Source organism: Ursus maritimus, unplaced genomic scaffold, assembly GCF_017311325.1.
Source record: "Ursus maritimus isolate PB19 unplaced genomic scaffold, ASM1731132v1 scaffold_8, whole genome shotgun sequence".
Lineage (NCBI taxonomy): Eukaryota > Metazoa > Chordata > Mammalia > Carnivora > Ursidae > Ursus > Ursus maritimus.
This window is the reverse complement of record NW_024426996.1, coordinates 23,179,612-23,207,355: the sequence shown is the minus strand read 5'-3', so window position 1 is coordinate 23,207,355 and position 27,744 is coordinate 23,179,612. Positions and strand designations below refer to the sequence as shown.

The 27,744-nt window shown below is 40.9% G+C and overlaps 2 protein-coding genes across 7 annotated transcripts in view; one reads left to right on the top strand and one right to left on the bottom strand.

The window, feature by feature from the left end:
- The first annotated feature begins 200 nt into the window (after nt 1–200).
- Nucleotides 201–4,221, top strand: STBD1 (starch binding domain 1). The gene is made up of 2 exons (XM_040625319.1): nt 201–499; nt 2,317–4,221. Exons 1-2 carry the CDS (start codon nt 295–297, stop codon nt 3,168–3,170), a joined length of 1,059 nt encoding a protein of 352 aa, XP_040481253.1. The 5' UTR covers nt 201–294; the 3' UTR covers nt 3,171–4,221.
- Nucleotides 4,222–6,265: 2,044 nt separating this feature from the next.
- CCDC158 (coiled-coil domain containing 158) overlaps nt 6,266–27,744 on the bottom strand; it is an 81,133-nt gene continuing 59,654 nt past the window's right edge. For 4 of the 6 annotated variants that reach the window (XM_008693247.2, XM_008693248.2, XM_008693250.2 and 1 more), the window contains 6 exons: nt 19,655–19,815; nt 17,225–17,284; nt 13,269–13,336; nt 10,807–10,965; nt 8,996–9,095; nt 6,266–6,473 (listed from right to left, as the gene is read on the bottom strand). In XM_008693247.2, coding sequence (XP_008691469.1) covers nt 6,353–6,473; nt 8,996–9,095; nt 10,807–10,965; nt 13,269–13,336; nt 17,225–17,284; nt 19,655–19,815 — 669 coding nt within the window. In that variant the 3' untranslated portion in view covers nt 6,266–6,352. Of the gene's footprint in view, nt 6,474–8,995; nt 9,104–10,806; nt 10,966–13,268; nt 13,337–17,224; nt 17,285–19,654; nt 19,816–27,744 lie in introns of all 6 variants that reach the window. The other 2 variants (XM_008693249.2, XM_040625317.1) reach the window with 2 other exon arrangements.

Sequence of the window (27,744 nt, the reverse complement as noted above, 5' to 3'; positions counted from 1 at the left end):
GGAACGGAGCACCCGGGCACCCGCCGGCCACGGGCGGGGGCGGCAATGACCATGCTGGAAAGGAGGGCGCTCGAGTCCCCGCCCGGCCGGAGCCTGGGGCTGCAGCCCCGGGGCGGGAAGTGGGGCGGGGCTGGGAAAGTTGAGTATTAGTCGCCGAGGGCTGGGCTCCGCGCAGGAGCGCCGGCCGCCGGGACCGTAGAAGGCTGGGGCGGGCGGGGTAGGTGTGGCTCTGCCTGCGCGACCCGAACCCCCGTCCCGGTCGCCGTCGTCTCCCGTAGCTGCAGCCTCTCAGCCATGGGCACCGTCTGGTCCGCCCTGCTGGTCGGAGGGGGCCTGGCCGGAGCGATTTTCGTGTGGCTGCTGCGGGACACGGGGAAGGAGAGCGACGCGGAGCAGAAGGACGCCCCTCTTGGGGAGGCTGCGGCTCCGGGAGGCGATCAGGGTGGCGGCGGGGGACTGAGCCCTGGACCTTCCAGGCGGGAGCTGGTCACCAAACCAGGTATTCTTCCTTCCACGTCTCGAGGGCAGATCTGCCAGGGGGCTTTGAAGTTCACCGAGGGAGGACAAAAACCCACCTGGAGTTTTTCTCGCGGCCCCTTCCCGCGGACTAGCCTCCCCTGCCCCGGGCAAGACCCTCCCCACGCCGCGCCTTTTCCCCGGCTGGTGCGCACGCGCCGGGCAGGCCCCGGAGGTTCCCTGCCCCACCATCCGAGGGCAGCGCCCGGCTGTCTCTGCGCCCGGCACCCGCCGGGAGGACCTGTCCGGCCCCTGGGGCGGGGATGGGCCCCGGCGCTTGGCGCAGTGCGGGCGGCTGCAGCGGCGGCGCCCCTTCCGGGCCTTCCAAAGGGAGTGCTTAGGGTCAGGGGGATCCTACAAACCCTCTTCAGTCTCCCACCGAGCAGGGACACTTTCTCAGTCCCAACCCCATAGCCTCACGTTCTCCCATCCCTCACCCCTTGGAAGAGCTGGGTTTGGGAACACCCAGGCTGTGAGCACCTCCCGCTATCTGGACGCTTCTGTTAGAAAGGCAAAGTTCAGATTGGACTCTGGCCATGAAGGCCTCAGCTGAAGCCTTAGGGCTGTATGCTGGCCGCCCGTTTCAGAGCTATGGGCCCTGACAGCGCAGGGTCGTCCAATACCCCGGGACCTACTTAATAGGGGACCCAACTCCGATGAGAACGGACATCCAGGTTTATGTGTGTACATGTTAGCGACTGTGTACTAGCCAAAGTAAGAGCACTGGCAGAACACCTTAGCTTCCAGGGCCCGCCCTTGGCTAGCTGCCCATGCCTGGACTCCAGCCGAACGGTGAAAATGACATCTGGGAACTTTATTTTTAGTGGAGTCTGTGTTCGCGTGTAGCCATTTGAAAATCTGCCTCTGTGCTTTTCCTGATTGGTTTGGGATGAGCAGAGAGCTCATTTATCTTCTGAAAGCCTCACGTTTTACCTTGGAAGAGTGGGAATTCAGGGTAATATTTATGTCTCACAACTCCACCATTAAAAAGATAAAATTAAACAAGGCCAGCCCCCAACCCCAAGAGAAAATCCCCATCTATGCTGATTGTATGACTTTGGAGATTTCGATCTTGTAGGGAGCTATTCGGACTGTCGGTGAGATGGCCAAGAAGGAAACTGAGACTTTAGGGAGCTTGGATTGTGCGCTGTAAGCATATTTAAAAAAAAAAGTGTACAATGGGAGGGGCTGTCAAAAGTCTACCTTTTGTAGAAGAGGTTCCTGCGGCATATGGGGTTGGCAAGAGGAAACCAACCCTCTCCCCCCGCCATTACCCCAACTCTTGCCCAGTGATTCACTGCTGTCCTTTGTGTCCCCCACAGCGACAGCAGCTGGGGATCTGTCCACATCTGTGAGAGCGGGTCCCCGGTCTGCACGCAGCTCCTAGGCGTACAAGTGTACTCTTGGGGTGTGTGGGGTAGCCGTGCGGGTGTTTGTCCCACAGGTGGGACAGCATGTTTTGATGATAGAAGCCAAACAACATGGCTGCACGTCAGCATGGCCTGGACTGCAGAGATCGAGGACCAGGGCAGGGTTACAAGGCTGCCTCTAGAACTTGCCACTTCGTTTACACTCTTGCGTGGGCACCCTGATGTGCCTTTTATTGCTGGATATACATGCATATTCTTAGAGAACACTGTGGGTTCAGTTAGTGTCTGAACTCCGTAATTAAGTCGAGATGGATTTTGTGAACTGCAGATAGATTAAGTGGTAAAGTCTTCAATAACTAAACCTATTTTTTCAGCCTTTTTTCTCACAAGAATTGCCTAACACTATTACATTTTCCCTTTTGTTTTTTAGAGCATCTTCAAGAAAGCAATGGATGTTTGGTTTCAGAGACCAAAGGCCATGGTAACCTGCAGGAAGCAGCATGGAGACCGCAGAGTCCTTCTGGAAAAGACAGTGATTGTGACGGTTCAAGAGAGCATGTTCCTTCTGGACGGTTTCCACACACAGAATCTCTAGCTGCATCTGGTAACTCTCAGGGTTACTCCGAAGTTTCAAGAAATGAAAGCCTTGAATCTCCTATAGGAGAATGGGGATTCCAGAAAGGACAAGAGACACTTGCTAAAGTAGCTTCCTGTCTTGCAGAAAAGTTGTATTCTAGCAACCTGGTCATTGACAGAGCCAAAGAAGTGAGCCTTGCACAGTTGAGCAATCAGGACCGGGCTGACAATGAGGACTGGGAAGTGGTGTCCACGCACTCATCTTGGGGAGATGTTGGTTTGGGTGGCAGTCTTGAGGCTCCAGTGTTAAGCCCAAACCAGGGACTGGACTGTGGCAGAAACACTGTTATGGAACCAAGAGGTCAGGAAGTGGATGTGAAACAAAACAAGATAGTAGGGGTGTCTTCAGGGTCTCAGCGAGTCAGTGTCCGGTTCCAGGTCCATTATATCACAAGCACTGATACGCAATTCGTTGCAATAACTGGAGACCATGAGAGTCTTGGGAGGTGGAAGACCTACATCATACTCCAGCGTAGCAAGGATGGGTTCTGGTTTCGTTCTGTGCCCCTGCCCGCAGACACGGTGGTGGAATGGAAGTTTGTGCTGGTAGACAGTGGGGAGATTACCCGCTGGGAGGAATGCAGCAATAGGTTCCTTGACACTGGCCGCGAGGATAAAGTGGTTCAGAAGTGGTGGGGGATTCACTGATTCAGTTTTTCGAAGTACTGGAGAGGCTGTTGCAGAATCTGGAAAAGGCTAAGTTTATGGAGCACACTGAATAATTTTTAAATAAAGGAAGCAGAGCTCCAAATTTAGCCATCGGAGTTGTTTCAAACTTGCCAGTGGCTTTTGTCTAATGTGCAGGAATATATATATATATATATGTAGGTAATGCTTTCAGTGAGCATGGCCTTTGTTTCCCGTGGCATTGATGGGTGGAGTTTTGCTGATCCATCATTACTTCGGGCCTTGGTCCGCTAGGGGTGGGACTTGGCCAAGCCTCAGGTGCGGACTGGCCAGGACGCACACAAACCAGCCAGCTGCACGGGGTTGAGGCTTGAGCCTCTGGGTGATCCTTAAGCCCAGGGAGTGGAGCAGGCCTCATTCAAAAAGTGCTGCTTTCCTGTTGGTACGACTGGAGAAACTCTCTCCTTACTACACGCACACTTTATTTAAAAATAATTAATGCCATATGCAACTGTGATCAGAAATATCTGGTCGCAAATATGATTAACAAGGATGTGAAGACTTCCCAGTGGGTTTTTTTTGTTTTGTTTTTGCTTGATTTTACCTGCTATGGTTTGAAGGTAGCAAGTAAGTCTTTGTCTTAATGATGGCAAACTGGTGTAGAAACAAGGGGCCTAGTCAGAGTCGGTCACTGGGAGGAGCTGGAGAGGAGAGGGAATGGGAATGGGATTAAGGTGTAGGCTGAGCGAGGTGTCCTGAGTGATGCTCTTAGAGGCCTAGGAGGTCCAGGTACAGCCTGACTGCAGGGAGGGACCCAGCCGTCATTAACCTCTAGGGCCTTTGTGGGACTGTCTCTCCCCGTGCCCCTCCTCTCTCACGGGTCTGGACTGACAGATGGACTGTTGCATAGCAGTCATTTCTCCTGCCCTCTCCTTTCAGACCAGTAGCTATCTTGGGTAACAAAATTGTAACAGGACAGTGATATGGAAAGTACATCTTTGTTCTGAGAAGAAATAAGACATTTAAACTTTATTATAACTGAACAAATAAAATCTGAGTTTTAATATCTTTATTAATGTCTGAATTACTTGTCTAAACCTTAGTACCATAATAGCTTAGATGTAAAATAAAATACCAATATTTTCCTCCACTAATAACAGACATGTAGAAAAAAGCAAGCATCAAGAGGCAAGAGGGATCCATTTTTCTCCTCTCTTTGGAGAACACATTTTAGAATGTTTTAAAAAAAACTTTACTTTTGTTTGGAAGGACATTATGCATGCCTATCCTTGAATTTTTATATGTTAAAACAACTTGTAATAAGTATAACATCTTTTGATGAAACACAGTGTTTAATCCTGGTTTCAGGTGGTCTTTGCTGAAAAGAGCATAAACCCAATGGAAAATAGTATTAGGAAGTACTTAAAAGAACATGACAGTTTCTGGCTCACAGCACTTGTATGTTAAATTCACATATTCCTTTTATATTCTTCAGAATGAATTCTACCAGTAAGGTCTTCATAGGGCATTTACTGTTACTCCACAGTGTGCCCAACATTTCTATTAGGTAAAATTAAAGGTTAAACAATTTACAATAAAAGTATCTTTCAAGTTCTTTCACTAGCAATTTTATCATTACCTGATGAAATAAAAATTAATCTTTCAGTAAAACCAATTGATGTAGAGATACATATAATATTAAGCTTTGTATTTAAAAAAAATTGTTGTCAAATTGGACACACTAGAGTGTTAACGCTGCCACTTAGAGGAGAAACGCCGTGGGTGTTTCTGGCAGAAGGCGGCTCTCCTTGCAGACTGTCACCCAGGCTGCTTCTGCCCCGGGGCTCTGCCATCCCCTAGGACCTCACGGTCCCCAGCTCATGGAAGAGGAAATGAAGTGCAGAAAGACACAAAGGCTTACTAAAACTTCTGGCCCGAGAATGCCACGTACTGCCCTCCCTGCCCGCGAGTGTTCAGTGAGAGCGGTCAGCAGATGTGTAGGGAGGCAGGGCTGGGAGAGAGCCTCGGGCAGGGCGGCCGTGCCTCAGGGGCATCTGTACCGGGCAACACGAGTGTGGACTTTTCTGGACAGCTACCCTTCTGCCACACTGTCCTGTTGTCTCTGGCACAAAGACCAGAAACACTGATTAGAGGGCTGGAACTTTCACACACCCCCCTCAGAAGGGGGTAGCAGATTAAGCTCTATAGAAGGAGACTGGATGAGCTTCCGGGCTGGCAAACCCTTGGCAAACACGTCTAGGTCCTTCCTGGGAGGGTGATGTGCCCTGAGAGGGCATGAAAGCTTCATGTACCAGAACATCCTACTTTGCCCCGTGCATCTCTTACATTTGGTTGTTCCTGAGCTGTTTCCTTGGAAATAAATTGGTTATAGTAAGTAAAGCACTTTCCTGAGTTCTGTGATCTGTTCTAGCAAATTAGTGAAATTGAGGAGGGGTTGTGGGGAGCTCCAATTTATAGCCAGTTAGTTAGGAGGACAAGTGGCCCAGGATGGGCAATTGCATCTGAAGTGGGGGACAGGCTTGTGGGACTGAACTCTTAAACCTGGACAATCTGATGATAACGCCAGGTAGTTAGTGTTAGAATTAAATGGACTCCTAGGACACCTAGCTGGTGTCCACAGAGAATTGGTTATTTCTGAATCTAAGAAAATCTAATCAAGGCAGACTGAATCCATTCAAACCAGAAGTTACCCATTGGCTGAAGAACGCATTTTCCCCTTTCTTTGTAATTATTAATATGTAAAAGAGAAGCCTTTGCAAAAGTGTTGATTGGGGCCCCAATGTTCTGTTATCTGATGACATTCATTGATAAAGACGGAACAGTGAGTTCAGGGTCACAAAAGGAATCCGTTAGTACGCTGGAGTCTGTCCTTTTGTTCTGGGCATTATACCACATACTATACTTGCATGTGAAGTTTTTTTTAAAGCCAAAAAGAATAAGTATTGCCTAAGCACCGGTAACGATAATAAAAACACATAATTATTCCAGCACATTAGTCTTAGCCCAATTACCTTATAAGGTATGCATTTCTTACGTGTAGCTAGAACGGTTTAAAGTTTTACTGTGACAGCATTCAAGAATAGTTTATTTCAAAATAGAGTTTACAGGACAGGGTATTTTTATTAAATTTTCACATAAAAAGAAAAAAGTACACAGGGCACTAATTAAAAGCAACACCACAATTAATTGGGCCTCATCCCTCTGTAAAGAAGAGGCAAGCAATGTATCATTTTAGTAACATTTTTTCCTGGTCTTTCACTTTCTGTATCCTCTTTTCTTGATTTCTGATCATTGAAGACATTGCTGAAAATGTTGATAAAACAAAGTTAGATTAGCAACGGCTCCTCTGGCTTTAAATTCTATAGTGTGCTTCTTAAAGGTCAGTTTGCTGCCATAGAATAGATACATTCTGAGCTCAGGAAGGTCTTAAACATTTTAAAGTAGCATATTTTTGAAAAGACTGATGTTAAAGAGCTAAGGGTGAATCTTCACTCTTGCAGTTGTTTTGGACGAGCATAACTGTCAGAGAAGTAGTGCGTGCTAACTGTAAATGACTGGAGCCCCTCAGAAGGGCGCAAAGAGGGATGAAGGTGAAGGTCAGTATTTGTCTCTGCCCTTCCACCTGCTGAACTCCCCTCAGAGGTCATCACGGAAAAGAGTGCTGCATGCACGCGCACACACACACTTTGCTTTACACAGATGGAAATATGTGGTGTACGTTGTTCTGTGGCTCGCTTTATTCACTTAAAAAAATGTCAACATGTTTCCAGTTCAGCTCATGTTTTGTTGCGGCTGCACAGTAGTCCACGATATGGATGTACCAACAGGTTAGTAAAGGACATTTTAAAAGGTTGATTTCTCGTGCTTGACTATGGAATGAGTAAGTCATGGGGACGACAGGTACAGCACAGGGACTATAGTCAATGGTATTCTAATCGTGTTGTGTGGTGGGTGACAGGTGGCAGTAACACTTGTGGTGAGCACAGCATGAAGTATAGAGAAGCTGAATCACTATGTTGTACACCCGAAACTAACGTAACATCGTCAACTACACTTCAGGAGAAAAAGTTGCTTTCTCAGTGCAGAGGATCACAGGGGAAGGGAGGGAAAACGGAATGTGAAGTCATCAGAGAGGGAGAAAAACCACGAGAGACTCTTAACTCAAGGAAACAAACTGAGGGTTGCTGGAGGGAAGGTCGGTGGGGGGATGGGGTAACCGGGTGATGTGATGAGTACTGGCTGTTATAGGTAACTGATGGATGGTTGAACACTACATCTGAAACTAATGATGTACTTACTATATGTTGCTAATTGGATTTAAATGAAAAAGTTGCTTTCTTATTTTCACTTATAAACAATGCTATTTGTCAGCAGGCTTTTGTGTGTTTGTACAATTTTTTCTTGAACTAATTGCTATAAGTAGAGTTTCTGGGCCAAAGCATTATGTACAATTTAAATTTTGATAAATGCTCCCAAAATTCTCTCCAAAATATCTGTTCCATAATTTCCAAGAGACATTCCATCCAGACAATGCATCAAATAAAAAGGTCTTTTTATTTTTTAAACAGATACAACATGTCTCCCATTTGGATTATTACATTATTACACTGAGTATATACTCAGAAATGAAGTAAAAATGTGAATAAAAATGGAGCCAATAAGATAAAGCATCCGTTAAAAAAAATCACAATAAACTTAAAATCAAATGTTTTTCTTGATGTATATACACAGGGATCTGGGATTATCAGAAGGGGTTTGCACTTTTCCCTAATAACAATTTGGTATAGTCTTCGCATATTAAAAAAAATGTGGCCTTTGGAATTGGCAACTGCAGAGATCAAGCCCCAGGTCTACTACTCTTGTGTGACTTAGAACTTACCGACTGCTTGTGATGTGACCTTCAGTTTCCTCTTTTTCAAATGACCTGATATTAGTACCCACCTCCCAGTGTTGTTGGGGGGCTCACATAAAGAAAACGTAAGTCAAGCACAGAGTACAGGGCCTGGCACATAGCTGGTCAATGCTCAATAAATACTAGATAGCCACCGTTATTATTAAAAGGTTAAATTTACTTGAGAAGGAACTGTTCTTAGAAAAGTATTTATTATCTTTCATCTAGCAACTTATATTCCCTAGAGATGGAAAGATGGGCTAAGAATAACAAGCATACTCCAAAATTATTTCTGACAAAGGCTCCTGGATTCATGAATTTATACCAGAAAAGCATAAAACATGATAGCCCTCCCAAATCCATGGAACATATCCACAATCTCCCACATGCGTGGGAACACCCACCTAGAACTCACGCCCCAAAAGTTGCCTTCCATGTGCAGAGTACGACACTTTCTCAAATAGCTTTAGTACATTTAAAAGTAGTTTCTGTTTTTATTTAGTGATTCACTGGGTGGCACAGTCTCTTCTAGCCTATGCTACTTTAAATCCTGTGTAAGGTGAACTAAGGTTATTTTGTCTACTAGCTATCAACTGCAATCTTATCTTGGCTACCGTCATACAGATGCTTGCGTACAGACCTCCCAGGGACAGGAAAGATAGCGTGTGGGACTACAGTGTGTCCTACTGAGGGATGGTCAGCAGCGTTCTCATCCCTATTAGACGACAGAGTAGTGCGGGGCTTTGGGGGCCCGCCCGGGGTCACACAAAGAATTCAGGGGTTAGTCATGGCTAAGACCTTCATATTCTGCCTAAGGGTTCTGAATTGCTTATTCCATACCGTCTCCAGCGGGTCTATAGATGGGAGGCTTAGCCTGAAGGGAAGGTGAGTGTTCTTTTGAGCAAGGAAGCGCTCTCTGAAATGTACACAGTACCTTGGTTCTTCATCTGTAAATCTTCTACCAGAGTTTGCAAGCTTTCCAGTCTGTTCTGAAGCTTCCTGCATGTTTTTCCTGTTGTTTCTATTGGCTGAGACTGTGAAGCTATTAGAAAATTGCTTAGATGTGATAGTAAAAGTCTATTTGGTATTTTAGAAATCTTCCAATTACAGGTTAAACAACCTTTCCTTTAAAATAATGGAAACTTTAAAACACTATTTAAAAATAAAAAAGTGTTTTATCTAAATACTGCAATACTAGCTTATTTGACTGTTTCCAACCAATATGATTATTATTTAACTACATAGTATTAAATGGGATGAGTGAGAGGAATACTTTAAATTTAATGATACATTCTGCATTATAAATGACAGCTTTTCACACCAAACCTGAGTAGCTCCGTTAACTTAGGGTTTGGAAGAGCAAGATTTAATACTGACACTGGCAACAATTCTGAATGTGCATGAGACCAAGTGCCCATGTTAGTGGCTGTGCTCTGAGTGAGATCAGTGTTATATGGTGGGAGGGGGGTGCAGATGCTGACATGGCCACAGTGAGCCTAGAATGAATGCAGTGGTGGCAGGTGAAGGGGGCTAGAAGCATGTCAGCTAAACTCTAATAAGTGTGCTAAGTTTTGCCAATCTCTAAAAAGACTGATTGGCAATCTTCAAGTTTAAATTTGATCTTAGCCCCTGACTTGCTGTATAATCTTGAAAATATTTTTTGGTGGTTCATTTTCCGATCAAAAAAACACCCTTTTCCGTACAGATATTAGTATTAAAGGCAAATCATCTAAGAATTATTTTAGTTCAAGAGGATGAAAAACAGTTACTCAGAGAGATAACTTTCACATAAATAATATATGGTGTGTGATGAATATCTGACAACAGAAAAAAATGCCACGCTCATATGTGATCACAAATTCACCATGAGGTGACCAGAAGCCTTGTTCCACTCCTGCAAGAGTCACTGCTCTAATAGTTAAAGACTTTGCTGCTCTATAAAGTTTTTAAAAATACGAAAGGATAACTTAGAAATGTAAGAGAGGAAGGAGGACAAAATGCAGAAAAAAGATGGTAAAAAAGAAAGTGTATTAAAATCTGTGATTAGGTTGTGATTTTCATATTTGGGGGGAATCTAGAAACGTATGAGGCAGAGAATTTCTAAAGACTAAGAACTGACTGACCAGTAATGCCACAATTGGCTTAGTTTATCCCTTGTCAGAGGGAATGATGCCAGACAGCACTGGGGTTGTCTGCGTTGCTGTCATATATGGTAAAAACATATCAAGTTCAATTCGACATGTACATACATGTATCTAATGTCCACTTATTGGTCATGCACTTACATCTAAATTAAACCATTTTTTTATCTGTCTTAGCAAATAATAAATGAACTTAAAATTTAAAAAATGAGAACATTTTGACAAGTTTGTATGATAGATACTTGCACTTACAAAGGTGGAGACTGAAGAGAGCCATGGTTTTAGAGAATGTAAGTAAGAAAAATCACAGCATTTAAAAAAAAGATCTTATAGTAAAATAGGGGGAAAAGTTCATTACTCATGTCAGAGAAAGAAAGTATTCACATATGATATTATTTATTAAGGAGAGAGAGAGTGTGTGTGTGTGCGTGTGCACACGCGTGCACGCACAATAGTTATTTTATTTAGATAAGACTCACTAAAGCTACACAGCATCATAAGAACACCATGTAAAATCTTATTAATTCTGATTATGGAAAAGAACGTTCAATTCAACAGAGTAGGAAATCAATTATTCTCATCAGTGATACCAGATCATTCTTACCTTTAACAGAATCAGGTGAATGAACAGGTTTGGTGGATCTATATTGTGATGTGGAACCTACGGAATCTTCCACCGAACTAGTTAGGAGTGAGTGAACTGGAGACTTCTTAGGAGAAGAATGGAATGAACGAGAAGCTGAATTTTTCACAGATGGACTTGCTAAAATTTGGCAAGAACAAAAGTAAGAGGACAGAATTAATTGAAAATAGTATATTCACCTCTAAAAAAGTCAAACTTTCATGAGAAAATGTTCTTAGTGATGGGGGTGAGGGGATGTTCTGATAAATACCCAAGGCTTTGGGCTAGACCTGCAAAGGAATAAGACCTGCCCTTGGGGATCCTGAGGTCCAGCTTCAAATTATCTTAATTCCTGATTGGAATAAATTGATCTGGGATTATGGTGTTCTTAGCTGTCTACCAGAAGCAAATATGAATGCTATCTGGAAGAGGGTAACCTCATTCCAGGCTTCAAACTATTTGCGTAATTTTTCAAATATATCTATTATACAATAAGAATAACCAGGCACAGAAGGGGACAAAATGACATGGCAGAAAACCAAGAGAAAAAATACAGATCATAGCTACAAATAATAGATATAGACCCACAAGGTCTGGATAATGGAGGCCCAGAAAACCACGGAGTTAAGCAGCATTATTCCAAACGCCAAACAGGCTCTTCTTACATAAAGAAAACCATACCTGGACATATCAATAAAAACTGCTAAAAAAAAAAATCCTCCAAAAACAAACCAAAGACAAAAACAATCCTAAAGCTGCCAAAAGGGCAAAAAAGACAGATTACATTTAAATGAGTAACAACTGAACTTAGAGCTGACTTCATAGTAGAAACAATGGAAGCCAGAAAACAATGGAATATTTTCAAAGTGAAGAAGAAAGGTCAACCTGAAATTCTATACTCAACAAAAATATTCTCCAAAAGTGAGGATGAAATAAAGACAACTGCAGAAAAACAGAAACCGAGAGAATATATCACCAGCCGACTTCCATTTAAGGAAAAATTACAGGCATAAGAGTAAAATGATACCAGCTAAAAACCGTAAATATGTGAGTATATCTAAATGGATATTAACTGTACAAAACAATGCAAATAATCCACTGCGGTATCACCTTTATAAACAAAATACACATGTGACAACAACTGTATGTAATTGGAAAGGGTAGTGAGTGGAGTTAACATGCTCCAAAGTACCCCCAAGGCAGGCAAAAAAGTACAAGCGCTCATTTATCTTAGTCTAATAAGGCAAGGATATATCTTGTATTCTCTTGGGTAATTATTAAAATAACAGTACAAACATGTAAGTGAAGTAAACCTGAAAACATTAACTTCAAATAAATCTCTTTTTCTTTGAAATATTAGTTTTAAAAGATTTCTCACAAGTTAAAGGTTATTTAAAAATTAAGAATTTGCATTTATTTTATTTAAAACTATTGTTCTGATTTTAGACATAGATTGATAATTTTCTATAAAAACAAGAAAACCCAGAAACTTATCTTTCTCCTATCTCTTTCACCTCACACTTCAGTTTTCCCTATTTACATTATTACTGTCCAGATTTATAGTTAAACTTCTGTTGAATAACTATCCTTTTCAGTTTCATTCTTTTCCATTCATTTTATTCTCTTCTATAGGAAGACCAATCATCCCTTCCAAATCCAATGTAGTCTCTGTAATTATTTTTCATCTTTCTTTTTGCGTAATTTTCTCTAGGAGGGCCATCAAGTCTGTGTGATTTCAGTCATGCCTATCCTATTTATATTTTCCCCAGGGCTTTCCCCTGTAATGTTTCATTTTTCTCTTCCATTTCTCATCTGTTATGCCATTTCACTTTTCAACAGATTCTGTTATCTTTCAATTTCTTCCTGACCTCCTTATTTTACAGACAGGATTATACGTCTTTGGAAATGATAAAGACAACCATCTGTCTCCATCCTTCTTTTTCTTTTCATCCATTCAGTATTTATTGAGCACCCACCCTGCGCCTGAGATGGAGCAGGAAACCAAACAATTGAAGACACTTGCCCTGGTGCAGCTTTTGTCTAGCAGGTGACACAGTCATCTTCATGAACATACGTTAGTCAGTTACGCATTAAAAAATACTAAGTGTGATTTAAAAAAAGAAAAAGGGTGACTGGGAGTATGGCAGAGTTACAATTTTTACAGAAGGTGGGAAGAGTAGTCTCACTGGGTAAGCGACGTCTGAGCAATGGCTTTAATGGAGCTGAGGGATTACAACACGCAAGGAACAGCGGTGTAAAGGCCTGAGGATAGAAGCCGCCTGGCATGTTCAAGGAACAGTTCAAGGGAGGACGCGGCAGAGTGGATGAAGCGGGTGGGGAGGAAATGAGGCTACTGTAATACCTGCCTTCTACTCTCACGAAAATGGGGAGCCACTGTGGCGTTTTAGGTAGGCCCAGTTTCTGCGCTTTCACTGACGACTCACCTGTGGATGGGAACGTAAAGCAGCTAGACGGATCTTCCAAGTCTCCTGCGTGTAATGTGACGGGCTCTCTGGAAGCATAAGGACGGTCATGCACACATTCCATTCCACAAACACAGTGCTAAGACTTATGCACAGAAGCAAGCTAACGCACACAAAAGTGATAACTTAAAATATAAACGAAAGATGGCAGTTATGATCCTAAATTGCAGAAATCCTAAAATACTCTAAGAGGGAGAGCCGAAGTTGCATTATCTTTATGCATTTAGAACCTATGAACACTTTGCAGAATAGCAATGTAGTAATATTGGTTATAAGATTCATTCTTTGTAATAATAGCTATAAAACCCAAATATTTCTCTTAGGGATTCTAAGAGACACAATCTTAGAAACCTATTTTAAAATGAAAAAAAAAAACCCAAAAACCAAAGACAAAAAAAGGAACCTCTCCTGGCAATAGTAGTATCACTTTACAAAACTATCAGACTTACTAAATCAACAAGTTGAAATAAACCACACTGCTCTCTGTGGTTTGGGTAACGGTATGAAAATATGCTGGCAGTAGTTCCCTTGAAGGGGGTTTGTGATGTCAACATTGTTTTCATTATAATACTAAGATATTATCTGCTTTTTAATTTTCAGTCTCTCACAAGTGTACAGTGGAGTTTCCCAGAGGCTCCACAATATCTGATGTCATAACAGATTAAATGCAGATGCAGATATGAGAATCCAGCTGTCTTTTATTAAGCCACACATTAAATTATAAAACGATGCTTTCTCAACAATTTTTTGTTTGAAAAAGTTACTTTTTATAATAAAATGCCATTATGTTAACATGTAATACACTTAGTTATTTCTAAATGTATATCAAAATGTTTTGTTTTTAAAATGCTTAATACGAAAACTTATTTTCCAATACTTAGAATAGCAATAGAAATGACCTATACAAACAAAAGTTCTTAGGAATCTTCAATATCTGTGACTGCAAAGGGGGCCTGAGACGAGAAAGTGTGAGAACAGCTCTATTAGGAGAAAAGCCCCGGAAAGGCAGGCCGTGGCTGTATTACGGACGCCTTAATTCTCAGGGCAGTTCGTTTCTGCTGCAGTAGGCAGTGGGGTACCTTTGAAGGTTTTGGGGTGGGAAACAGACATAATCTGAGGTGTGCTTTAGGCAGATATCCAGAAGTGTATCCAGAAGTGACTAGAACACGCAAGAGACTGGAGATTTAAAAAGATCCACACTAAACACTGGCAGGACCACCACAATAGCCTAATGAGAAAGGGAACGAGGCCTAAAGCAGGGTGGTTGGCTGGATTATGGCTGCCACGTGTATCTGCTCTGAATACCAAGAACCTACAAGTGTCACCTTACACGGCAACAGAGACTTTGCAGATGTGACGAAAGCAAGGGTCTTGAGATGGGGAGATTATCCTGGCTTATCCAGGAGGTTATCCCAAGTGTATATAAGAGGGAGGCAGGGGGAGATTTCATTCGGAAGAGAAAAGACAATGTGGTGTGTCAGCAGACAGAAAGAGTGGAAGATGCTATGCTATGCTGCTGTGTGAAGACGAAGGGAGATGCCATGAGCCCGAGTGCAAGGAATGAAACTCTAGAAGCTGGAAAAAGGTCAGGAAATGGATTAACCCCAAGAGCTTTTGGAGGGAGTGTGGCCCTGCCAACATCGTGACTTCGCCCACTGGAACTGACTGAGGACTTTGGGCCTCCTTGGAAATGTAAGAGACATACATTTGTGTAGATAATTTTGTTACGGCAGCCACAGGGAATTAATACAGCAGTCTGAGAGGATGTACAAAGAAGAAAATGGATTTGATAACTGCTTTGGAGTCGAAATTAATAAGATTTCATGACTAGAGAAACAAGACAAAGGAGAAAGAAGAATCAAAGATAATGTTAGGGTTTAAGCAGAGGTGCTCTGGAAAGCAGGGTGCCATTTACAGAAACGGAAGATGAAATGGGATTGTTTTGTGGCATGATGGCTTTGTTTCGTTTTGGTCATTATGATCTTCAGGTCATTATGTTTCGGCTCCTGAAATACGCATATGGAGATGTGTAAAAGGGAGCTAGATGTCTCGAAGCCTTTATTGGAAACCTCCCTTAGGGCAAAATGTTGCTCGTTTAGTTATAATAACATAACAAAATAAGAAAAGTCAACTCTCCACAAAACTTCTGAGAGATGTGGCTCTCAGAGTAATTCAAGCACAAGTCCACATACAGAGGTGCTTATGTCTTTAATTTTTTATTCTGTTCCAGGAATATGGACTATATTGATTTAACTTAAAAGGTTGCAGAAGTTTCTAAATGAAGAAACGTTGCTGTAAGATGTTGAGTAAAGCAAAGATGCTGCAATGACAGTGAAATGTTGTAGTAAAACAGCAACTGTGGTATTCGTTCTCATTCTTTCATGTGTGAGTTTTAAAAATGGCCAATTTGCCGCAGTACAGAGCATTCAAATGCATCTTTAATTTTCTAGTATGTTTCATACTTTTCAGAGATTCTATAAAATATCTAAAAACCTCTTCTTCGTGGGGCACCTGGGTAGCTCAGTTGGTTAAGCGTCTGACTCTTCGTTTGGGCTCAGGTCAAGATCTCAGAGTCATGAGATCGACTCCCTTGTCAGGATCCACGCTCAGCAGGGAGTCTGCTTCAGATTGTCTCTCCCTCCTCATCACCCCACTCCCATGCATGTGTTCTCTCCTTAAATAAGTAAAATCTTAAAAAGAAAGAAAGAAAGAAAGAAAGCCTCTTCTTCCCGTTTGAACACAAGAAGGGACCAGGTCCAGCTTTTCCTCCCCAATCTTTCTCTTCACAAGCACATCATTGCTGAAGGAAACAGATTTTTCGGGTCACAGAAAAACTACAGCAGAGCTTTACATATCTTAGGGGAGTAGCCCCTCTGTGCCCCATGCCTAGGATTGGGCTCTTCCCCTGGGAGCTCGGTCCACGTACAGAGTGGTGGTCACGCACCTGAGCTCAGGGGCCAGCAAGACCCGAGTTCAAATCTGACTCTGCTGCTGACAAGCTGTATGACTCTGGCAAGCTGCGTAAGCAATCTGAGTCTTCATTTTTTTTTTTTTTTAAAGATTTTTATTTATTTATTTGACAGAGATAGAGACAGCCAGCGAGAGAGGGAACACAAGCAGGGGGAGTGGGAGAGGAAGAAGCAGGCTCATAGAGGAGGAGCCTGACGTGGGGCTCGATCCCGGAACGCCGGGATCACGCCCTGAGCCGAAGGCAGACGCTTTAACCGCTGTGCCACCCAGGCGCCCCTGAGTCTTCATTTCTAACCCATATATGGACACAATAACGCCTAAGTCAAAGATTAAGTTAGATAAACTAAATGAAACAAGTCTAAAGCACCCAGAAAATAAAAAAATAAAAATATGCAGTACATAGCTGTAGATATTATAATAGGTTCTATGTAGTGTCACACACCTAGGTGAGGAGAAAATCAAAACTCATTTAAGAGAAAGATATACTAAGAAAGATTCAAGCTCATTGTATATATTGATCAAGCAGTGGAGACAGTTAAGAAAATATTTATAATACTGTCTTAATTCATTCACTAAACAAACGTTTACTGAACGACTACTCTGTCAGGCAGTGTGGCTGGTGCTGAAGATACAGCAATGAAAGCCTCCGCCTAACTGATTTAAACAGAATTCACTTTCATATTCTTAGGATATAAGAAAGGCTCCGATCTCTCTATTTTTTTTAGGTGGTGAAAATAGAAAAGATAAAAGTAAGGTTTTTTCCCAGGCAGTCAGTCAATAAACAGATGTTAAAACTGTAAGCCCATGTCTGTCTTGCCCACTGTCACACTCTATGGACCCCGCGTGGAGTGTGGCACATCACGGGCAGCGAACAATTGGTTGAATTAGTGAGTAAATAGTAGAAATGGGAACCTGTACAGCCAGGGACGGGTAAGATCATTTCTTACCTGCTCAGAGTGTCACTGGATTTGCTACCTTCAGTGGAGTCCCTTAAGGAGTTGTTGCTTCTGTTGGCAGAAGGGTGGGAGAAATGAAGAGTACACAGTGTTATTTTCACTTAATGATAAAACAACATTGTTCCTCTGAACGTCGCTTTTTCACCAACGCTCGTTCAAAGAGTGAGACTGGGGCACTGGCTCTTCCAGGTGGAGAAACAATGTGAAGAAAAGCTTGATGACAAAAGGGATGAACTCCTTTTGGGAAGGAGGAGTATGGAGTAGTCTGTTTTGGTTAGAGCACACTATGGGAGGAAAGCAGGCTGGGGACAAGTTAGGGAGCACCTTCAGCGTCAGACTGAGGGCCCAGGTCACTGTTGAGGGGTTATGTATTTCATTTCTTTATGCTCTTTCTAGGATTTAATTTAAAAATTTAGCTCTTCAGTAACTGAGGAGAATAGGATTGTTCTCTGTGGGGTTCTTATAATCCTGTATTGAGGTTGTTAGACTTTCCTTCTGGACTACCTTCCTCTCAAAAGTTAGGTAAGCCTTTGTAAATGGGTATAAAATGTAAAAAAAGTCTTCCATTTTTGGTACGGCATACCATGTAAATATCTTCCTATGGGTAAATAGCAGCAAAATTTAAAATAAGCCAAAAAAATTCTTGTTGATTTCTAGAAAATACATTACACTGAAATCTGCTTTAGTTTTAGTTAATGTAACAGCTTTCCTTCAATGCCCAAATGCCCATCGATTCCCAGGTAAACTGTCCAGACTTCCCAAATTGCCTGGAAACATAAAAAATTCTTGGACAATTAATTAGATCAGAATCTCAGATTCTTCTTACCTATAGCATATCTCTACTCTCAGGCTTGATTCAGTAATGCAACCTCTTACTCTATCATCTCTGTATAGATAAATATAACTCTCAGTTAATTATACAAAGAACAATTTCCAGATTCCATGTATTTTTAGAATAATCAATTGCTCTTCAAAGCACAATAGTAGATTTTAGGCCTCCAAGCCAATTTTGCAAAAGGCTGACCCAGGAATTCATCAACCCAGAAATGCTTTTATAGACTCTTAAAAGCTTTAAGCTGAGTTTAGGCTTTGGTGACAAGGTCATTTGTAGGATTACAGCAAATTAACATACATTCTTTAAAGGCAGGGATCAAATATATTCATGTTCAATACAGTCCAATATAATTTAAGCCCACAATTAGTGGCTAAAGTGATGGAAATCATCTGATGAGAGAAATCACAGTAATCTTTGTGGTATGATCAGTGCTGGGAACCAGGGGCTCTAACTTTCACTTTTGGTTTTGTCTCTTTGCTTCATAGGAGAAGGCAATTCAATCTATGCCTAAATTTACTCACCTGTCAAGTGAGTTTAATAATAAATACTGCCCTGGCTTAGAAGGTATATTATTGAGTTCCCCCCAAAATGAAAGTGCTTTGCACATGTATGTATTCCTCAGTAGAGTGGCCAATGGAATGTTTCCAACATGTGATTCAGAGAATGCAATGTTATGCTACGTAACTGGGCTGCTCTTACTGTTTTACATTACTATTAATATTATTAATAAATATTAAATAAATCCAGCTAATATTTAGCCACTTCAGGTTAACATATACTAATTGAACATCTTAAGAAACTGGAGATTGTTTATATATAAGTATTATTCCAGAGAATATTACTTTTAGATATTTGTCATATAACCAGAAAATGAATATTACAACAGGTTGTTGTAATACTAACAGGTAGGATACAATTAGTATTATAATACAAAAATATAGTGTATACTGTACTAAAATAAAATGTTTCAGGTTAATCTAATAATAACACACAATACAATTTTAAAGCAGTATTTGAAAAGAATATGAGACTCTCATTGATTTCTGCAGGTATATACAGACAGGCAAGGGCTGGTGAACTGGTTGAATCTTTTTTGGGTGTGACCTTTTATTCATTTGGTATATGTCATTGGCATGAATGCCTAGAGAACCAAGGACTTTCCTATTAGATTATATCTGGAGAGTCACGTAATTCTCACGATTCTAGTTTAGCTCCACCATCAAACTGTGGCTGCAGGCAAGTCAACCTTTTGAAACGTATAGTTTTTCTCATTTTTACGATGGGATAAATCAATCCTACCCTGTCTTGTTTCAAACAGTTGTTATGCTAATCAAATAAGATTATGGATGTAAACTCTGTCGGGAACTATAAATTACTATACGAATGTAACTTTGGGTAATACCTTGCTTTGATGACTTCTTTCTGAACAGAATAACCGTATTATTTGCCCTTGACATCAAGTTGTTTGACTTTGCTTAGCCCTTCCACTTCCATATTGTTTTCCCTAGTAATGTCAGATACACTTCGAAGTTAGTTAACCTTCCACCTCCCACCGAGAACCACGTTGAGAGTACACCCGGTCTTACACAGCCACGTAGGAGACTCCCAGGGATGGTGTTCTCCCTTCTTCTTCAGGCTTGCCCAGAGGCACAGCTGGTTCCTCGTTGATCACACTTCTCAACTCTTGGAGAAGCTGTTTCAGGTCCCTTGTTGGATCTTCCTTCAATGTGTTAGGTTTCATAGAGTGCTGTATTAAAACAATTTACAAAACAAACACCTTAGCTTTTTTTTAGATTTATATGCTATTTCCTATTGTAAAATTAATTCAGCTGGTAAATAGAAATTATGGAGGAGAAAGAAGAAGAAACAAAATCACCTGTAATCTTACTACTCAGGGATGATCAATCATAACCAATCAATAATCAGCACAGTGCTGTATCTAATTTATAAATTTGTGTATACTTATTCATATATCCATATTTATAAATTAGAGGATACACACATAGGATCAAACTATACACATCTATTTTAAAATCATTTTTAAAGAACTTTAACAATGGAGTATGGACAGTGTGCTATGTCATTAAATATTTACAACTATGTCCAGGCAAAATAATTCCAATACTTTTTAGGCCTGAATTAATTTCATAAAACTACAGAACTTTAGAAGTAAGGACCTCTTTAGAGATGAATTAACTTATTCCCCAATTTTACTGATGAGGAAAGAGACATTCAACATTTCCAAACTGTGTTAGTTGGTATTTGAGAATAATTGTAAACGATTTTCAGATATACAAGTATTCCCTGATGAATATTTATAATATAATAAAAATTATAGACATTCCCAATAGGCCTCAAAAGGGGAAACTAACTGATAGAAGTTGCTCTGGTGAGCAGATGGTCTTAGTTGGAGGATACTCATGGCTAGAAAGTCATCAATCATCATCAAGCTATTTTAGCTGAAGGTGTCTGTCCCAATGTAGAGTTCAACTTGCCATATACATGGGTTGTTGAATGAACACTGACTTTGCTTTTCTAGGGTCCATGCCAAACAAGTGTTGATGCTATTGTCTAACCCTCACGTTCCCCCTTCTTTCCTAACCCCGCCAACAAACCACAGGTAACAGTCAGTTGAAGATGTCAAGGGTTCTGACTAACTGAATGTGTGGTTAAGTATGGTCTTTCCAGTTTATTGATGGTCACTTTACCTGGAAATTGCCCTGGGCTCAAAGTTTCATAAATTAGACTCCATTTAATTATTAAGTTTGGCTCCATTAATTTAAAATATATAAAGATGTGAACCATTTCTTAATAGACTTTATTTTTTTAGAACAGTTTTAGGTTCATAGCAAAATTGAATGGAAGGTACAGAGATTTCCCATATATGCCTGATCCCACACATGCTGAACCAGTTTCTTATAATATGAATGAAAGCATTTGTCTCTAAGCAGATGATCTAATTTCACCAAATACTGGCTTTGTCTTGTCCTAGTCTGGTGGACATAATGTCTTCTATGGAATAAAACTTCAAAAACTTTACAAAGAAAACCTTATCTTACTCAATCTTCAGTCACCTGAGTTCTAACCTTAAATTCTCAATATAGCACCTGGACTTGCCTATCATCTGCCCATTAGAAAGTTTATTTAATAAGCTTAGTAATTATTAAAAATTTTAAGCCCTTGACATTTATTAACAAATGATAGTATAATAACTTAGAAACATACAAACATCCTTTTTTCTCCCTGAGATTATGGCACTCAGTTTGAGAGTGACTAGTGCTTTATCAGACATAAAAAGAGAGGAAAGCAGCAAACGATAAGAGACTCTTAACTATGGAGAATAAACTGGGGGCTGCTGGAGGGAGGTGGGCGGGGCACAGGCTAGATGGGTGATGGGCATTAAAGAGGCCACTTGTGATGAGCACTGGGAGTTATAGGTAAGTGATGAATTACTAAATTCTACTCCTGAAACCAAGATTACATTATATGTTCACTAAAATTTAAATAAAAATTTGAAATAATAAAAAAAGGTTAAAAAGCATTGAATTCTAACATTCACTTAGCAAATAATCATAATCAGCCCTGTGACCTTCTCATATTATGACTTCATCCTAATACTTTTAAGAACTTTTGAAATGTGTGTTGCTCCTCCAGTTAAAATGTAAGCTGCTTTATAGAGGCAAGGACTTGGTTTGATTGTCACTCTTTACATACTCCTTCACAAATAAGCTGCACTTGGCTTACGTATGAAATCACACGAATATCGAGGTTGGAGGGGTCCTGAAGATAATTTCGTTCTAGCCCAATCTCCAAACAGAAGTGGTCATGGATTTCCTCTATGGCACCCTAGCGATATACTTATCTGGCCTTTGCATGATCACCAAAAACCAAGGAAGGCAGTTCAATTTTTATATACCTTTAATTCTTTGAGAGAAAGGCTTATTGAACTGAATCTCCTCCAGACAACTTACATCCCTGGTCATCATTTGACCCTCTAGAGTCACAGGGAACGAGTGGAACATAACCCTTTGGAAACGGATATTTATTTTATCCCTTCGCCCTCCACTCCCCGCCCTCCACTTTCTTATACACACGGCAGGCTAATCTCCTCAGGCCATCTCCTCTTTTCATGTGGCATGGGCTCCCCATTTCTTACCACTCTGCTGGTTTCTTTTTTGACAGACTGCTTAATCAGTGATTCTCCTTGCCCGAACACTGAAACACAGAATTCAGGGAGAGTCTGACCAGAGCAGTGTGGAGAAGAGCTGTCCCCCTCTTGGATCTGGATTCTGTCTTTGAAACCTTCGGCTCCACACAATACTGCCGACTCAGGCTGAGCAGGCAGTCAGCGGAGGCTCCCCAGGCCCTTCTTGGTCAGCCACGTCTCCCACACACTGTCCTTTATACTTTTGTGTATTTAGTACCAAGTTCTAGACTACATTTATTCTAACCAAACTTTGTCTTCACAGACTCGGCCCATCATTCCAAAACGACACGATAAACAGAAGCACCATTTATCTGGTGCTTGACATGCACCAGGCACTCTACATATTCTATCATCTGAACTTTAATCTTCAAACCAGCCAATAGGGTAGAAATAACGGCTTCTGTTTTAGAAATGAGAAAACCGAGGCACAGAGAGGTTAAATAATTTGGTCAAAATTACACAAGGGGTAAATGGTAAAACTGGGATAAAGATGATCGTTTGTCTGACTTGAGAGCCCATGATCTTAACTGTGGTACAGTGACTGATTCTCACTGGATAAATTCATAAGGAAATGTGATTGGCATGCTATGAAGTATCCAAATTTAGGATCACAAAATTACAGAATATGGGGAAATATTAAGTAATATAGTTGAGCAACTGGCCTCAACATAATTATAGTCTGGTTATTACTGAAAGTAATTCACAAATTGCATGAGGGCAATTACCCTAAACTCAGAAGCATTAAACAAAGATTGATTTATAAGTCAAATGCACCCTGGGAATCTTTAAAACCACTAAAGAGATACGAACACCAATGCCAGTCCCATTTCCTAATCTCCTCAGGGAGGAGAGAGGCAGGTGGTACAGTGGAAACGAGCACAGGCTTCTGCCACCATCACTTTCACTATGTGACCTGGGCGAGTTACCTTTCACACTTCAAGAAACTTTGCAGGACACCTACTACGTGCCAGACACTCCATTAGAAACTGGACTAAAATGACAACTATATCTGGTCCCTGCCTGTGGAGACTGTACAGATTATTATGGGAGGGAAATGCATGAACAGATAACTTCATAACAAGAGGAATGCTTATTTTAATCTCCATTTCCTTATCTGTAAAAAGGAGGAAAATACCTCTTACTTTACAAGGATGGTATAAGAAATGAGATTCCTTAATGTGTGCACAGCAAGTGCCGGGAAAGGCTAGTTTCCACCTCACTCTCCCCTCAGTATAACAACATATTCTATATGCTCCATATTTGCTGATCTAGAATCACCAGAAAGGTACTGTAACTTACAGTGCAGCGTGTTAGTACCCGGGTAGAGCCACTACTAAGCAGTTATCAGGGTTGGTCGTGCATTCTGTCTACTATGCTCACCTTGATACAAGTAGGGATATTATCGTTCTTTCAAGTTGCAAGGGGAAGGTTACATGGTCACAGTCAGAAACTTATCTCCTTTTTGTTTGCAAATAGTTTTTTGAACAGCTTCTTGTAATGGGGGGACATGTTCAATAACTTACCTTTTTTTCTGGAACCCATATAGGGAGGAAAGCATTTACTTTCGTGATTTTACACTAATACCTTCAACACTGATATTAAAAAAAAAAGGTAATATGGTGGCTCCAGAATTGAACCTTCTATAAGCCTGGAAGAAGAAAATTCGTTCTCTCTTGAGTTTTCCCAGTAAGGTAAGTATAAATGAGCCATGGGAGGAAATATTAGGAACAGGATAAAATGGGATTCTAGAGGCTCGAATTAAATCCCAGAAAATTAAATACTTATGCAACAAGCAAAGTAAACAGTCAATAAATTGAGGTAAAAGTACAGAGTCTGAAAGGTACATCTCACGAAATTTTATCACTACCACTTAAGGAAAATATTTCTTTGTTATAACCGTGTGTTCAAATAAAGTATTAGGTCTGTTATTTAAAAAGTATAATTACTTTTTTATGCAAGCAAAATTGTTACTTGGTTATTTTTAACTAAAGGAAAGGTGAACTTGACACTATAATAACAAATGTTAACCATTTAACAAATGATATTTGTTGAGCTGTGGGGGGGGGATGGACAGTGTGCATACATAGGTCCTGCAATATTGTAAAGGATTTTGGGGCGCCTGGGTAAGTACAGTTGTTAAGCGTCTGCCTTTGGCTCAGGGTGTGATCCTGGCGTTCTGGGATCGAGTCCCACATCAGGCTCCTCGGCTGGGAGCCTGCTTCTTCCTCTCCCTCTCCCCTGCTGTGTTCCCTCTCTCGCTGGCTGTCTCTCTGTCACATAAATAAATAAAATCTTTAAAAAAATATATTGTAAAGGATTTTGTTACATGTGGAGGTATTGGAACAACCTCCAGATAGCACATACATTTAGCTCAAACCAAGGAATTGGAAGGCTGTGGCAAAGATCCCCTAGAGGTTGTGGAACCAAAGCAGACAATGTAATATACCACAGACACTGTCCTCATTAATCAATAAATTTTAGAGAATTTGGTTCCTTAGGGGTATCTTGTGGAGAAAAAACTTCGAGAAATATTAAGTATAAACAAAGCAAGTTGTAAACCAATATGTATGGTATGACTTGATTTTAAAAAATCACTACATGTATGTATTTACCTACTTTTACATTGAAGATTTATTTATATATTACTACTATATCAAAATTATAGGAGAGTGGTTACTTCTTGGGGGGTAGAATGGGGAGGAGCACCATGGTAAGTTACTAGTAAAGTTCTAGATGCTGGGCTAGGCAATGTGTTCAGTTGTGTTCATTGTCATTTTAAACAGTCAAATAAATAAAGCCAAGTAGATCAACCACGAGTGTGTGTCATACAACGAAGGATTATAACTAATTCAATTCCATGTACCAATTCTGTACAAGTTCAGTGTGTGAACCGAAAGTTTTCTTTCCTACAAACACAGAATAGGACAGTGAAGGAACATATAAATTATCTGGGAACTCTGAACAGCATGGCACAAACAAACTTGAGTACTAATCCTGGCTTCTCTGTGTACTAGCTGTGGGATCCTAGGCGACTTGACTTCTCTACAGTGCCCTTTTCCTCATTTTAAAAATGGGGACAATACAACCTATCCTGCTGGATTAGTGTGAGGATTAGAAATAATGTATTAAAGGCAAATGGCCTATTGTCAGTATTAAATCAATAATTATTTTTTAATCAGGAAGGCAACCATTTTGATGAGAAATAATACAATTTTAAATTCCCAACTTGGCAAATTAAAAAAGATTTCTTCTAGAGGACAAGGCCTCAAATGAAATTATACCATGCAAGAATATATTTCTGAGGAATTAATTGCCTAATATATTATATATATTTTATAGACAATAAATTAATTCTTGAAGGGTCACTATAAAAAAACCACTTATATTTTCTGAATATATATACATGTTTTGTTCTGATTATATAGACATTAAATTTTCATTTAAAAATTTCACTGAAAAAAAAAAAAAGAAAAAAAATTTTCACTGAAAAAAAAATATGTGATGAAAAAAATCCTATGTGCCAGAAGATAAACACTGTTTACACTTTAACATTTTGAGGTGTTTCCCTCTTGTCTTTTTGCAATGTATAAAGTTAACAGAATGATGGAGAGGACTGTTTCAGGCTTAGAAGGCTTCAGTGAAGAGGAGTAAGTCTTTTTCCTTTTTTGCCTTACTCTGTTCATATTCGTTAGCTGCTAATTTGGGCCCCTCCAAGGTTGGGAACAAAAAGAAGGGGAGGAAAGCAGAGGAGGGAGGTGAGGCCCCACTTGAGTGGTCCCTGGGGTGATACCTGGGGACTTCACTAGCAGGTGAGCTGGTTTATGAGCCCTGCCCAGCCCTGGTCTCCCAGGAGTATAAGATCATGTTGAGATCCTTTTAAAATGGCCCTTTCTTTAGGGCCTTTAATTGGGCCATGGGAAGCACATGCCTTACCTTTGCCCTCCACTGGGGAAGTGCCATATGCCACCAAGGCAGTCCTCTTTTCTACTTTGCCAGTTACAGAAAGGCACTTGACTATGAATTTTCTTAAAAGGAATCATAAATCAAGCCCCAGGGGACACCTGTCCAGCCCTGGAAGAGTATTCCCTGAAGCCTCTCCATTTCCACTTGAGGTAGGGGAGAGCGGGGGACCATAGCATCCTGGCTAGTCTCTTCTAAACACTTCTCTGTGGGCCTCAACTCTCGGCCTTCCTTGCAAAGCCTTGAACTCACTAGCTAACAATAGTAAAACTGGTTTCACAATCTTTTAGCTGGTGCTGCATAAGTGACCTAGCACCTTGCTTTAGGATGTCTATGTCTTATTCTTAGCTTTGGGGCGCAAGCAAAAATGAGAGACCAGGCATCTGTATATGTATATATTACTTTTTCATTGGATTTTTAGTTTTGACATACCATGAACATTTCCCCCTCTAAACATTAGTTAAAAACGTAACTGTTAATGGCTGTATGGAGGTTTCATAATTTTTAAATCAATCCCTATTGTCAGTTGTATTATTTCCATTTTTCTTGCTATTACAAATAATGTTCAGTGACTTTCTTCATGTATTTACCTTTGTAACTATCTCTGATTATTTTCTGAAGACCAATTTCTAGAACTGATCTTACTGAAACCAAGGGCATTTTTAGGACTTCTGGTAACTACCTTCCAGAGAAGTCCTATCAGTCCAATGCAGTATGTGAGGAGCTTGTTAGTTGTCACCTCTGTCCTCACAACATGAAAAGAGCTGAACAAACTAACAATCAACAACTCTTCTTCCATCTGAGAAGTGAGGTCAATGGTAGAGGCAAATATCCAGAATCACAGCTTACTGGAGCAGAAGTCCAGGAGCAGAAACCCTTCGTTTAAGCCAGTAATGGGGAGAAAAATCTTAATTGATGAACTGCCGAAGGCTCAGTGTGGACAAACTTAAGAATTAAAAACTCCAGGTTGGGGCCACATACATCTGTGCGTTTTACCTCCAGGAGCCCAACGGGTTCCCAGGGCGAAGAGTGGAGAAAAATCCCCTGTGTTTCTGGCAGAATAGGGGAAAAGTACATATTCTGAAATATGTTTAACAAATCCAGCCATCAAGGGATACTATTAAACCAGAGCCCCTAAACACCTTGGGTCATACCAGGATCTGACCAACTGGGAAGGGAAATATTCAACTCAGCCCCTTTCTGTCTCACCTAAAGGTGGTGGTGGTGGGGGGGAGTAACAAAACTGAGAACTTGGGAGGGTCCCAGCCCAGTGGCACAGGCTCACTAAAAGACTGAGACCTCATCACAGGACTGTACAGAATGCTTCCCCTCTCCCCACACCTTACCATGACCCATGACTTCAATAAGGCTTCTGTATTATAATGGGATTACAACAAAAGAAAAAATGCACGTCGAAGACCTTATTTAAGAAGTCTCTAGGGAAACCCAAAGACAAAAATGGAGAGAAAACAAGGACATCAGAGGACATTTTAGCCTTTGACACCTATA

Bases quoted from the DNA above. Each gene is read 5' to 3' on its own strand.
- STBD1 (XM_040625319.1), top strand. From the start codon at position 295: ATGGGCACCGTCTGGTCCGCCCTGCTGGTCGGAGGGGGCCTGGCCGGA. The intron at 500-2,316 runs GTATTCTTCCTT...TTTGTTTTTTAG, and splicing joins GGAGCTGGTCACCAAACCAG to AGCATCTTCAAGAAAGCAAT.